This window comes from Populus alba, chromosome 16 (assembly GCF_005239225.2).
Source record: "Populus alba chromosome 16, ASM523922v2, whole genome shotgun sequence".
NCBI classification, from domain to species: Eukaryota; Viridiplantae; Streptophyta; class Magnoliopsida; order Malpighiales; family Salicaceae; genus Populus; species Populus alba.
In genome coordinates, this window is record NC_133299.1 from 15146644 (window position 1) to 15162319 (window position 15676).

The 15676-nt window shown below is 32.5% G+C and overlaps 1 protein-coding gene across 1 annotated transcript; it reads right to left on the reverse strand.

Annotated features, from left to right (window-relative positions):
• Positions 1 to 11509: 11509 nt before the first annotated feature.
• LOC118035601 (alanine--glyoxylate aminotransferase 2 homolog 2, mitochondrial) lies at positions 11510 to 15358 on the reverse strand. The gene is made up of 9 exons (XM_035041201.2): positions 15010 to 15358; positions 14581 to 14811; positions 14286 to 14456; positions 13369 to 13512; positions 13093 to 13272; positions 12561 to 12786; positions 12040 to 12153; positions 11871 to 11957; positions 11510 to 11772 (listed from the first exon to the last, which is right to left on the reverse strand). The coding sequence occupies exons 1-9, from the start codon at positions 15250 to 15252 to the stop codon at positions 11729 to 11731; spliced, it is 1440 nt and encodes a 479-aa protein (XP_034897092.1). The 5' UTR covers positions 15253 to 15358; the 3' UTR covers positions 11510 to 11728.
• Positions 15359 to 15676: the final 318 nt, after the last annotated feature.

The following is a 15676-nucleotide window of genomic DNA, read 5'->3' on the forward strand; positions in this document are numbered from 1 at the left end:
AACCAACAAAAAAAAGCATATGCCATGACATGTGTGTTGTGACATCACAAGGGTCTTAATCAAATAGTGCATGCAAAGTTAAAAATCAATGATTAAGCACTTGATTTCGATGCTAATCTCTAATTAACCAAACCCTAATCTCACAACACTTAGCTTGTACAGACCGTCCACGTGTCTCATCTCATGCCCGTGGCTTGTGTTGGGCAGTCACATTTCAGGTAGCTTACAGAGAAATCTCAAGTTGTGTTTAATTTATCACAAGTGATGGAGAGCATGACAATAACATGTAATAAACTTGTAATTTTCTTGATTAGGACAAGTGAATCAAAGGGGAGATTTGGAAATATCAAGTGGGGGGGGGGGGGAGTAAACCATGTCGTGCAAAAAACATATGCATTGAAAGGACAAATTTATTTGAGAAAAAATAAAAAAATTGAAGGCACCTTTCAGCTTCATGGGTCAAATCATCTGTAGTCTCTCAAGTTTTGGTGTTTTGTCAAATCAGCCCTTGTGCTTTACTTTTAGTCATACTGATGTGCATATATAATAAGTGGGTGGAGTGACTAGATCTAAAGTGGAGGGTCTTATTTGGCAAAAATTCTTTGAAAGGGACGAGCTTCACCAAATAGTGATTTGTGAAGGAGCCATACATGATTTTTACGCCTTAATTTACATGTGACTTGAGACTTTATTTGACTTGAAGTATTGATGAAAAACTTGAAGATTTTCTCGAATTATCTGTAAATCCATGTATAAGAAAAAACTCTTTTAAACCGGTTTGATATCATGCAAATCGGATTAGACGAATTTAACCAAACATTTTTAAATTTTGGATTGCAACAAAATGCATGGTAGACTATAATTTTTATTGGGCCTGCTTATTTTTGTGTTTTAAAAGTATTTTTTTTAAAAAAATTAATTTTATTTTTATTTTTTTATTTACTTCAAATTAATATTTTTTTTTATATTTTCAAATCATTTTAATATATTAATGTCAATAATACTTTTTTAAAAATAAAAAAATATTATTCTAAAAATATTTTTAAATATAAAAATACTTCAAAAAATAATCATTACCAAACTCTAAAACACCATCGTATCATCAAACCAGCTATACATGTAACTCTTTTTCCCCGAGTCGAGGAGACGATAGAATAGGCTCGTTGTGCAATTGGTAGCCGCAGGGTCAACATGTGCACTACTGAATTAGTTTCATTATTCTTGATATTGTTAAAAAAACAGTCATGACATATTGATATTTGATAATATCTTATTTAAACGCCTCATAATCCACGCTAATACTGGATAGGAGGCATCTTCTTAATTAAAAAATATATACACACACAATATCTTCCCTCTTGGATAAGATCGTGAAGAGGGCCACTAGAATGCTTGAAGGTGAAAAAAAGTGTACAAAATTAGCAAGAGAAGGATAGCAACATCTCAAGGACTAAAGTTGGTCAACATTTGCAAGCTGCAAGACGAAGGCGACCAAAATGAACCATTTTAAAAGCACGAGGTGGTGTGTTTTTAAATTTTAAACTACTGATCATTAATTCTCGTAGATTTTAGAAAATCTTACATGAATTTTGTGCATTGAACCTTATCCACCATTATTTTGATTTATTACACCAAGCATAGAATCCGATCTTATCAAACAACTAAGTAAGTGCTTCTTTTGAAAATGAGGTTTTAATGCAATTTACTTTAAAACCAAGTAAATGGGTGTTTAGAAGTGTGATTGCAATTATTTTTTAAAATGTTTTTCACTCGAAAATACATCAAAATAATATATTTTTTTATTTTTTAAAAATTATTTTTGATATCAATGTATCAAAACGATTTAAAAATACTAAAAAAATATTAATTTTAAATAAAAAAAATATAGTGAAAACCGCGTTCCCAAACATTTTTTAAATACTTGTTTCAAAAGCGTTTTTGAAAAAATTTTAATTTTTTAATTTTTTTTTGCTTCAAATTAATATTTTATTGGTATTTTCAGATTATTTTGATGTATTAATATAAAAATAATTTTTAAAATATAAAAAAATATTATTTTAATATATTTTCAAATAAAAAAATACTTTTAAAAACAACCATATTTATATTCCTAAAAAATACGAAGACTATTTGATTCTTGTAAAAAAGATATTCGTGAAGATTTTGGTCATGATTTGCCACAATAATTAAATACGATTGCTTTCTTCCACCTTTATGGAAAGGATGAAAGTTCCTGTGAAGTTTCGTCTCCTTTTGGAACTCCTTGTGTCTTACCTTTCTCGTACATGTTATTTCAAACAAATTAGTGTTGAAAATGCCAAGATTTTTCAGAAGTCACAACTAACTAATCCATTTGAAATTAATAATTATTTTTTGTCGATTGAATGTTTCAATTTATTTTCAACGTTAATAAAAGGTAAAACTCTCTATCGTTCTTATATTATAAATTATTAAATATAATTATTTCGATTTTATTTCCACAACCATCAATCATTTAATAAGAACAATTCCAAATACTTTGGGAGTGAACTCGTTAGATATGTGATTTCTCTCTTCAGTTCTTCTTCTTCTTGGGTCAAGTAAGGTTTTGTACAAGATGCAGGTTTGAGCATTCATTAGGAAAACCGTTATCCTATTATATCAAGAAATAATCTTCAAAATTTTAATAATTAATATTATAGTTACATATTATGCCGCAGAAAATCGATAATTTTTTCTATAGATGTATAAGGAAAATCATCTCCACCGGGGCCTTATTTAGAATTTTATCAAGAAAAATAGAATTTGATTTCAAAATAATTTGTTTAAATTATTTATGGGATTTTTTTATATTTAAAATATGTCAACGACGAGGTATTTCTAGTATTTTTTATTTCAGTCAAGGAAATCTTCGTATAAGACTTTGTACATATATAGAGAAATTAAAGAGTGTTTAGAAACATGGTTATATCCGGTTTCTAAAAATAATAACTTTTTTGATAAATATTATTTTTTTTTTATTTTTTGAATTATTTTGATCCACTGATCTAAAAAATAATTTAAAAAACAAAAAAAACATTATTTTAATATATTTTAGTATAAAAAACACTTTAGAAAACAATCATAATTAAACTAAATACTTTCCACTCAATTACGAGAAAAAATATTTTTAATTGCAAAGCAGATTTTTGATTCCGATAATGAGCGGAACTAATCATGGTATAAAAATGACAATAAAAAGTTGAAAGAGTAGATGGAAGGGTGGTGTGTGTGTGTGCAAACCGAACCCTTTTTGTAATCAATGTAGAAGAATGTCACTTTCTCTCGAGTAACATCGAGGGATTATTTTGAAGAAGATGAAAGCAAAGCAGGAATCTAAAAAATCAAAACTAGAAGATACATCCGCACTTGAATGAAAAGTTTATAATTAAGAACAACAACTTTTACTCGTGAAGATGATAAATCGATGGGGGAAAAGTATCAAATATTCAATGCACTAACTTATTAATTTCAAATCTAATGTTTTCATGGTGTTTTTCACTTGGCAGTGCCTAGTGGGTCATGCTTCACTTTGGATTTTCGTTTGCTGCATCAGCCAGCTAGCCACGATCCAATTCAATTAGCCAAGCATAGCGTTAGAATCCGAGGGATGTCGACAATTTCAAAATCATGCAAGTAGTGTCAGCCTCACTTTCTTTCCATAACTCCCAAGCAATGCGTTTAACTTTTGTTACTTAGTATTAAAAAAATAACATGCATCATGTCTCTCGAGAACTAACAATTTAAATTATTAAATTAAATTAATTTTTTAACATGGTAGTAAAGTTATTAAGTTGAATTGACTTTTTAACATAACTCTTTGTTGATTAAATGATTATTAGTTTAAATTTCATCATTTATTTTTTATTTAATAAAATATAAATATAAAATAGTTTGAAAAAACAAGACTTACCTACCAACTTAAATTATTATATTGCATTGGTTTTTTAACAAACATGTTTAAAAACACATCATAAATTATAGCTTTTTTAAAAAATTGAAATTTTAATCTGTAATTTAAAACAAAAGGGCAGATTTAAACAATGGAAATTAAAAAGGACAACCATCCTCATTTTCATTATTATTTGTTTTTTTTAAATGATTAACATAAGGGGAATGGTTGACCTTGAAGTCTCAAATTCTACTATAAAGAATCCATAACTTTATCGTCTTTGGTCCTTTCCTATGCCCCAGCTAGCTTTTCTCCCCATTGCTTTTTGTGCATTATACACTAAAATAAGAAAAAGAAAACAAGGCTCGCCAAGAACCAAGCCTCTCTTTAGCTCGTGAGAGAACACATTCCCAACCAGAGGACCCTGTGCGTCCCTACAAGGTTGGCTTCAAGCCTGCAAGCCATTAATGGCGAATTTGAGTGGCAGCAATGGCAAGGAGACAACATCAAAAGAGTGGAGGAATTCTAGTTGTCTTTAATTGATCACATGCTTGATAACATTTTTTCCCAGAAGATGCCCGCTCCTGTGGCGTATACTATAGCTAATTAACCTCAATAGCCAGGCCTGGTGTTGAAATAAGCTTGCTAGCTTATTTAATTTCGAATCTTGATGCCACAGAAGATCATCATTTTGATGAAACATGCTGATGTGATGGATGAATTTTCAAAGTTATCCTAAAAATAAAATCTTGTTCTGATTGATGTATAAGCTGTCCGAAAATAATCAAACGTATCTCGAAGGTTGGAGGAAAAAAAAGAGAAGTCCTCCAAGTTTTTGATCTAGGTCAATCCTAATTCATCTACCAAGATCTTAAACATGTCTGCATGTTTTGCCCATCCTCAAAACTCATCCTCTATAAATGGCTGCCGAAAAAAGGACCCAAAAAACCTCAAATTGAAAGTTTAAGGTCGTTGTGTTCGAAATTCTCATGGACTGGTTAATATCTGTTCGTTTGCACAGTGAACTGCGCGGCAGACAGCACAAACAAACAAACACAAGCATGATGAAAATCATGAAAGGATCAAAAGATGCAATCTTGTAAGTACGAGAGTTTTCAATCTTTATATGATTTAAACGTATGATTCAGCTTCCAAATCACCTAGACATCCCCAAGCATCCATCAGTCGAGCCCTACAGAGCACCAGTCCATGCCCAGGATAGTGGGTTTGACTAGGAAGGTAAGTAAAGAAACGATAAAAACAAAGACCTCCACTAGGTCTCACTATAGCTGGTGATTATAATTTTCTATTCCATGTTGTTTGAACATTCTATGGCTCAAACAGTGCACCCTGTCGCTTTGATCTGTGGAAATTTGACAGGGGGAATGGATGTGGAAGATGTCTAGATTTCAAGGTCTCGGGAAAGAAGAAAGGGTCTTAATTGGTGTGTGATGAAATCTCGGAGGTCATCCATGACGTGCATATTCCCATGAAATTAAATCCTTCTGACATGGGATTATGTAGCCGTTTGAGCCCAATGGCTGCCGTGATTGCTGCTGTTAACCCATTTATCAACAGTAACAATATGCTAGCATCTCTATGTTCTTGCCTCGGGCAGATAAAATTGCCTTCCAATCACTTTGGACTTTATGCAATTATTTATCTACTCACTCACCTTTTCGTTATATCACCGATTTTTACCTGTTCAACTTCTTTTATTTTCAAGATACAAACCCTTTTCAAATTTACCGGTCGTTCATATAAGCGTGACAGTTGCTAATAGTTTTCATTTTTTTTTTGCTCAGGCGAATTATGCTGGTGGAACAGGGGGTAATTGGTTAAAACTTAAAACTAGCTTTGATTGTAGGTAGAATTTGCACTTGAACATTCTAATCTCAAGAGCTATTAACTATGAAATTCTTTATAATTGGATCATTGGCTTGTTTGGGGGCAGCTAAGCTAGAACCACAAGCTCAAGAAATTAGCTTTGATTGACAGTTTAAAGGCAAGTTTGCTAAAAAAGTTGATATATTCATAGAATTGGTATCTTAAATTGGTTTTTCGAATCCTTTCTGTCATCTCATTTGTGGATCCTACCGATTAGTCTCATCAAAGATCCTAATATCAATGAATTTAATGTGATCCTTCGAGGAAAAGAGTAGTGAGGAGGAGCCATGCTCGATGCGCTTTTATGAAGGAATTATACGTTCATGACTACGAGATTTATAATTCCACAAAACGCAAAGCCCACCGACAGTTAAAATCAGGCCACTTGTTCAAGTTAAGGGTCATTTTGAATTAATTGTTATTTTTAAAAATTTAAAGCAAATTAAAACCCATCATGTTAACGGCAAGGTCCTTTCTGACGACGACGACAACAACAACAAACATCTGGGCGATGGCACCATGTATCCTTCTGTCTGGGGCCTGAACAATGGAGGACCCATGGAAAGTTGTACGAATGCCGGTTCTCAGCCAGGCTGGTTCCTGCAAATGCCACAACTAAAAACACCTTTCTCAAGGCCCATTCTACAGGATTGCACTCATGCTCTACAGCCATTAATGGGGGCTCTCCTTCCTCTCTCATCTGCTTAACAACAACGATGACCATCAACTCCCAAGCCTTGCTTGCTGTTCTTGCATGATTACAGCTCCTAAGGTTGTCGTGGGAAGTTGCTGTCTTGTGCTGTTTCTGTGGTGTCCAACCAATAATGAGGCTGGAAGTAGTCTTTAGGGATTACACATGTTCATATCGCATGACAGCAATGGGGTCAACCTGTGGACATATAAAGGTTTTCTTGGACCATCCGAATCTAAAAATTGCAGGTTCTATCCTACCATACAGGAAAGAGGTATACGCCGATAGCCTTCTTACCCTGGTAAAGATTTCTTACTTATATAATTGTTCCGGTTACTTGCGAGTTGAATATTTTTTTAAAAAATATATAAAAAAATATTGTTATTAACATGTATTTTAGTAAAGAAAAGTAATTATCCAAGGTTGATTTAGTATGATTTTATCGGTTTGACAAATTAGAAAATAATAGAATAATAGGTAAAACATAACTTGATTAAAAAAAATTCAAGCAATTTATATTTTTTTAAATATATATTAAGATGATAATACATGGGTTAATTTAGGTAAATTTTAGTTTAAAAAAACAAAAAAAACAAGAAGAGGTAGGAGTAGCACTTCAGCTTTCCAACAAGGGCCTATTCGATCATTCTAATGGTAATAAAATTACTCAATCCTCTTGACTAACTGCAGACTATTTATTAAAATAATACTATTTTAAACTTTTTTTTTAGAAAAAATGGAAAATTAAATTGATTTGGATCTACCTAAAATCAACATTCAATTTGCTATTCAAGTTTTGGTTTAGATTGATTTTCAGTTCAGATCTGATAATTATATTGCTTTATTTGACGAGATTAAGGATTAGTGGCACTAAATATTTATTTAGATCGCATTAAATTAATTTTACAAATATAGAAGTAATAAAAACATGTTTATGAATATTTAAGACTGAGACAAAAAATACAAAATAATTATATATTTTGAATAATTTTTAAATAATATTTTACCATTTCATAACAGAAAAATAAAAATACATCCCTTTCATCTCAGCTATCTTTATTATTTTATCTCGTGATAATAACTACTATCGTATGAATACATTGGAACAAAGTTAAAAAAAGAAAAAGAAATATGTACTTGAAAATGGGTTCTAATAATCTCTTTTTTAAACTACATGGCATAAGGTGGTAGACGTTGGTCCATTTAGATGTGATGGACATGCGAAGCATTACACCTGGACTCGCTTAATCCACCAATTCAGCTTGCTGTAGGTAGGGCCCGTGTAGAGGTTCAAAAAGGCCCAGCCATCCTCCTCCTCTTTAGATCCGTTTGTTTCACCTAAAATATTTTATCTAGATTTTTCTGTATTTATTCTTTTTAAAAAAAAAATTAATATAAAATATTTTACATCAAACTTCAAAGTTAGTTCATTTTCTATAAAATATTTTTAACTTATAAAATTTATAAAATATTTTATAAATAATAATTTACTTACAATATTATCTAATTATTTTAACTACTATCTTTATATCACCGTCACCACCTTTTCTTTTACTGTGACAACCACTACCACGATAACATTGCTATCATCTCCTTTTCTATTATTATCATATCACCACTATTCTTCTTCACCACTACCTCGACCACCTCCTCTAATTCCACCACCATCATCTCATCGTCATAATACTTATCTTTTACTCCTCCTTAACAATCAATACCTTCTTTTTCTTTGTCATCACCGTCACAATCACCACCATGTCACCAAAGCTGCCACCATGTTTACTTACAATTAATAATTTGTTACTTTTCCGATTAAGAAACTCTCGTGGGTGGAAAACTTGGATGAAAACATGACTGAGAAATTGAAATAAAAACCCGTGGTGATTTTATACAAGGATGATCAAATTGAGGAATTTTAATTAATAGAAAGAAACTTAAATTTATATAGTTTTATTTATTAAGAGTAAAATAGTATTTTTAGTTTAATATATATATATATATATATTATTTGTATTTAGATTAAGATTATGCATTTATAATATTCAAATTATTTAGAATTTTAGCCTCACGTTAATTATTTCAACATTTCCATTATTAATTAATTATTCAGTGAAAAATGTCGACATATTCAGCAAAAAGTCCCAGAATCTTGATGTACGGGAAAAACCATGCTGCTTGATTTGTCCATGGAATGAGCACATAATGTTCTCATTATTACAATGAATGACCTAGCCCTAGTTTCTCATAAAACCCATCCACACACTATCTCTTCTTGTTGGTCCTTGCTAGCTATCTGCATCATCTCACAGTCAACAATCAAGTCCATAAATGGTGTGCCCAGCTCGACACTTATCAATGTCCACATTGATGAGTGTAATGCTAAGGAAAAACATTAGCTTTTTTCAAGATCTTGCGCTCCTCTTGCTGGATGTCATCTTGCTTTCTGTGTCAGCTATCCGATACAGCTCTGCCTTGCACTCTAGGCGTTCTAACATTGCAGTTTTCCGCAGGTCCTCCCTTACACCATCAATGGCTGCTCCACATGATGGTTGGTTACTTCTCTAGCTACCCTTTCCTCTTTCTGTATCGTTGTTAATTAATTTTATGTTTTTCAATTATTGTTCGATTGATGTTGGTTCTGTAATCCACTTCAAAATCGATGGATAATAATAATAATTTCGAATTTTGATTTGATCGTGGAATATTGAACTAGCATTTTCCGTCCGACCTGCCCCTAGCACAAGCTAGGTGTCCAAAAATATCAATCTCAAGTTAAATCGGTTTTATTTAATTGATTGGTCAAAACTTATTCTATTAATTTGATTAATTTTTTTTTAAAAATTTATTATTGTTAATAATAATTTTTTTAACCATAAAGATTTTATTACTTATTTCTCGATGTAATTAAAATATTGTCAATAAACCGTCTAGAATTTTAATAACACTATCTCTTATTTAAATGCTCTTTTAAACAAGGTTTACTAACTTAAAAAAAAAATTTGCTTAAATATCTCTTTACTTAGACAAAACGTCAGCTCTTGAGTTGTGAAAAAACTAGAAGTAAAAATAGAGCTTAAAATTAAGGAAACTAGGCTGAAAATTGAGGTGAAGAAGAGTGTGATTTGATTTTTTTGTAAAATTATGTAGAAATTCTTTTTTTTCCTTCAATTTCTTTTATATTGGATTTTGAAATCAAAACTAATATGAAATTAATTCCGGTAATTAATGAAATTAATTATCACTATTATTAACCTTAATTAGTCATCATAAAATAAAATTAGACCTAATAATTTTAGCTTTAAACTAGGTGCTTTTTGTGTTAAATAAAACTAATCGGGTTGAAGAAGAAGATATAAACCCAAACTCAATCTCAAAATAGTTCGCAAAAAAATAATTCTTCATTTAAGTTTATATAAAAAAATATTTTACAATAAATCTAAACCTAAGACCCGATGTTAGAGCAAACATGTGTGGTCTAAGCCTACAATCCATTTTATTTAGGTCATATCCTTCTAAAAGCTTTTGTGTTTTTAGGGCTTAATTTTAACCCTTCAACTTTCCATAATATAAATTACAAAAAAAAAACCTTTACTTTTTTATATATATGATAAAGAATTTTAAGTTTTACAAAAACATGTTATTCAAATTCAAATTTTTATTTATTCATAATTTATTTTTATAATTTTCGTTTGAATAACATTTCTACTTGCAATTAATAATGTGACACTTTTCCAATTGGGAAATTCTCATTGGTGGAGAAATTAATTGAAATTTTGAATTAAAAATAAATGACGATTCAGATTATTCTATTAGTATTTAGACATTAATTCTATTTGAAAAACTTTATTGATGGAATTACAAATTATACATGGTCGTTAAAAAACCTATCGATGATGGTTTTTATTTTGTTAATCACAGTAATATAATTATCAATAAATTTATAAATAGAAAAGGTTGGCTAAACAAAAAAAAATTACCAGCATCATGCAATCGGTAATTTTATCAATGAGTATAGCATATTGCCGATAGAAAAGACAGTTTGTAACTCCATCGATGATTGATTTTAAATTACCAATGAAATTAATGTTAGTGATTTATATATTGTGAGTGACAAAGCCATATAATTTTTTCAACTTTTTAATAAGCTTAGTCCGTTAATAAATCTATTTATAATAAACAGTGATAAAGTCATGTAATTATTTTTTCAACTTTTTAGAATTCTTTTACAGACTTAGTTTATCAGTAATTTTATCAATATTTTGTTTAATATTGTTTTTTAAATATAACAAACAAAACTGAAAAAACTTAAAAGAAATAAAATTCAAATAAAAAACAAAAATATTTTTTACCTATTTAAAAATTATAAGTTTGAATATAATTTTTCTAGAGGATAAAGATATTTAAGATTTATTTGATTTTGAAGAATAATTCAATTTGTGGATCCGGCTCCTCTCATGTTGGTCTAATATGGACCTTTCACATTAAGCCCGTTTGGGTTGCATCCCAAATGAAGCTTTATCAAAATCTAATTTTTTTTATTTAAAATTATTTTTAATATGCTACTATTAAAAAAAATTAAAAATATTATTAGTTTAATTTATTTCTGAAAAAAAACTTGAAAACCGAAATTGATTGAGATTCAATTGAGAAATATTTGACTTATGTGTTTTAACCTGTATTGTTTTTTTTTTTTAACCGTAGCTGTTAAATCCAACTTGGTCTTATAAAATTTAGACCGAATTGAATATGTGATTGGATCATCTAAAATGTTAGCAATCAAATGTTTCAAGAAATCTATTCATTGTGTGGTCTTAAAAACACCACAAGCTCCTCGATGAACAGCAAAAAAAAACCCCCGAAGATATAGATGAATTTTAATGATTTGGAAGAGTATTATTGTGTGATTCATCGTTTTAGATGGTGAAATAAGTCATAGAAAATGCATTCTGCTCTTCAAAACGAATTCAAGTGGAGTGCAATCGGGATTTGTTAAGGAGATTACCAGGGATTTTCCAACCACAGAAAGAAACACTCATGCAAATTATTGAAGTCGAAACCCAAAGAGAGGTTTCCCAAGAGACAACGAGCGGTTGACTCATCGTTAACTAAGCCCTAGCAAATTATTCAAAGTAGAAACCTAAATATGCATTCATAGTTTTTCGAAATCATATGATCAACCAGTAGGACCAGCTTGTGAATGACCCAATAGGACATCTATATCTACATTACAGCTGCCGACTTCACATCTTTGACATTGTGTGATCCATCGCATCCACGAGGAAATCTGCAACCAAAAGGGTACACAAGATGATAAGAATGGCAGCCAAGCTGGTAATATACAGTAGATAATGGTCGTCTCCGAAAGAAACGAAGAGGCTGTACCTGCATCTTCTTTAGTAAAGCATAGCGGAGGTGTAATTCTAAAAACGTTGCCGTAGAATCCGCCTTTCCCAATCAAGACCCCCAGTTCTGCGATGACAAAAAAGGCCTGTTAGTGACTAGAAGTTGGCTCAAGAGGTTAGCAGGACGACGGGATGAGAGGAATATCTACCTTTCATCTGCTCCATTACATGCAGAGTTTCAGCCTTTGCTGGAGTTTTCTGTTGGCGGTCAGTTACAAGTTCAACACCGAGCATCAATCCCTTTCCCCTCACATCTCCAATGACTGCAGACAATTATGGACAAAGCAACCATTGATAGCAATATAAAGAGCAAATACCACCAGAAGAGATTCTTAAAAACCATATTGGTTAACCGCTGATGTCGAAATAAAACATTAAAAAAACTTAAATATAGTTAAAAATTAAGGTATTTAATCATTCGAGGATGTGTTATTTCAAAACTGCACATCAGACATATCAGGAAATGCAAGGTGACTATCAGAAAACACTAAAAAAATACATCAGTTTAATGCCGTTTCATGCAAAACACACTTTTAAAACGTTCCCAAACACAGGTAGAAACACAATGTCAAATAACATAGAGAGAGGTGTTTTTTTTACTTAATTCAGGTTGAGGTTTAATGATCATTATGTTTGAAAGCAGCACAGAATAACATGTGAGGCAACTTACTTTCATATTTATCCTTGAGTTCAGCCAGTCTCTTTTTCAGATGGGACCCCACAACTAGTGCATTCTCCTGAAGATTTTCTTTCTCGATCACTCTTAAAACTGCCAGACCCGCAGCGGTACATAAAGGATTTCCTCCAAATGTGTTGAAGTAACAACGACGAGTCAAGACTTCTGCAATTTCAGGGGTGGTCACCACAGCACCAAGAGGTATGCCATTCCCAATCCCCTGCGTATGTCAATGAGGAAAAATAAGGTGACACGCAAACCCGGCTTCTTATGCGAGGAAAGGTAGGCATGCTGAGAAATCTATGAGGCAAATCTGTATGTATCCAAAGGGACTTTGTCTAAAGATGTGCCTAAGGAATTGTAATGACAAGTAACAAGAAAACCTGGCACGAAAGACAAACATCTAGGACCAGGAATTGAAGATATGATCATCCAAATACAATTGCCAACGTAGGAAGCAGCTGTTTTTGTATTTTCCAGCCGAAGAAAGGAAGGCAATGCCTGAAACAAACAGGGGAGGACTAACCTTTGCCATTGTCACAATGTCAGGAACAACACCCTGGGCCTCAAATCCCCAGAAATGACTCCCTGTGCGTCCAAACCCCGCCTGAACCTCGTCAGCAATACAAAGGCCTCCTGCTTTCTTGATACTTTTATAAGCCGCAGGCAAGTAATCCGGGGCCAGTTCTATAATTCCTCCCACTCCCTATCACAGAAAATATTTCTGATAAGCATACTCAATGGTGTCTCACCAAGGATAATAAGATGTTGATCAATAAAAATCAGAGTAGATGATGATCACCTGGATAGCTTCAGATATAAATCCAGCAACATGACCAGAAGTCCCAAAGTCAATAATATCTTGGACATCTTTTGCATACATCTCTCCATCTGAACCGAACACTCCTCTGTATGGATCTGGGTTCAATGCATGATGGACCCCACTCTGATCACAAAATGGAATTTGCAATTACAATTTATGATGAATACTGACATGCAAATGGTCAAGCATGGCGAGCATTGATTTGAACAGCACATTATTTGTGGTTAAGTTCTTCCCAGAAACCACAAACTGACAGAGAACATTACTGTAAAATCAGATACTCCCTTCAGTAAGGCTCTGACAGGACAATGGCCTCAACATTCTGAGGAAAGTGGATTGGTCAATGGATGACAAAAGTGAGCTATATTGATAACTTCAGAACTTGAAAGAACAATCTCCACAAAAAAATCTACTCTTTCTCCACATTATCAGAAGTTATGAAGTAACAAATTATACATCCCAAGACTATTGAAAAGTTACCCACAAACAGGAACATTGAAAGTGAAGAACAAATTTAATACAATTAATTAAAATTAATTATATTAAAGACCTCCAATAATTCAAGCTTGTGGACCCTACAATTCCATTTATCAATATTTCCTTTCATCTCTCCTAAATAACCAAACATAACCCATTTTGTTTCTCCTTTCCATTAACCTTTATTTCCTTATTCTTTAAAAAAAAAAAAAAAATACAAATTCCTTTATTTTTCTTAACCAAAAATTGCCAAACACACACCCCCTTAACAGCTTCCTAAGAGTACCACTGGTCCACAGTCACCGCCTAACTTCACATTGAATTGACTCCATAAAGCTTGGGGTCATCATTTTGGATTTTTCAAAGAAACAAACAACATTCAACCATAAAAAAGCCCATAATTTTTCAAGAAGATTTACCTGAATAACATTAAATTTCCAAAGAGACTGTGCTGTAGCCCCCATAGTCCCAGCTGCATTCCCATGATAAGCATTCCTCAACGATATTATATCTTGACAACCCGTATACAATCTTGCTATCATCAACGCCAGTTCATTCGCCTCCGTCCCGGAATTCGTAAAAAACACCACCTATACATCAAAACCATGCGCCAATGCGGGCGCTAACTAGTTCAGCTGGAAAATCTATTAAAAAAACCAAAAAAATTCCCATTAAAAGAAAAACAAAATGAACCCATGAGTTTTTTTAATTTACTTTAAGGTTTCCAGGCATTTTGGAGGCCAAGGCCTCGGCGAAATCAGCTATGGCATGATTGAGGTAAAGAACAGTAGAGTGCTGTATACGGTTGACTTGTTTGACAATTGCATCAACCACGTCAGGATGACAATGACCGCAACACACCGTCGCAATACCTCCAAAACCATCAAGGTATCTACGGCCGTTCTCATCGAATAGATACTGCATCTTTCCATCAACCACGTTTAACTGCAAAGAATTCAACAGTATATTCCATCAAAATCAATCTTGAATATTCTTATATTAAAACAAACATAGAAAAAGACTAGAATCCCATGTGGGACATCAGCCGAGCCCACGATTTCTGCTTCAACTGGCAGTTCTGTCCGAGATTTATCACGAGAAAACAAAAAAGAAGATAAATGATAGGGTGTGGTGCAGACTCACAGGTTTACTGAAGAAGTGAAACAAAGAAGGGCTGAGATATTGTTTGCGTTTAGCCAAGATTTGGTCGGCGGAAGGACCGGTGTATGGAGGAGGGGAATAATCGAATGGGGGTAGTTTGGGAATAGGGATATCATTATCATGAACGGAGAAGGAGGTTTGTTTTTGGGCAAGTTGAGAGAAGCAGCGATGAGAACGCAGAGAATTTGTTGACGATAATACCCTCTTGGTTATAAATCTCTGCATCTTGCTTAGCTGCTGCTTCTAATTGTAAATCCCCTCTCTGTCTGGTTTCTTGATAGAAAACTTGGATGCGAGAGAGATGGAGGTTGGTAAAGAGGAGGTGACAGAGCGGCGCCTTATATAGGAGGGAGGGAGGGACGGAGGGAGGAATTATGTGCATGTGTGGTGGTTTTTTTGTCATACTGAGGAAAATGGAAATATCAAAGGTTAATGGAAATATTTTTTTATGAAATTCATTACAAGGATAGCCAATGGCAACTACATTACTGTGTTTGATATTATTATAGTTTTTAAATTATAAAATATTTTTAGTTATAGTTTTAATAAAATAAATTAAAAGAATTTATATTAAAATATTTTTATCATATAAGTTAATTCAATACCAAACAATCGTATCATATAAAGAAATATCATTTGAATATATATA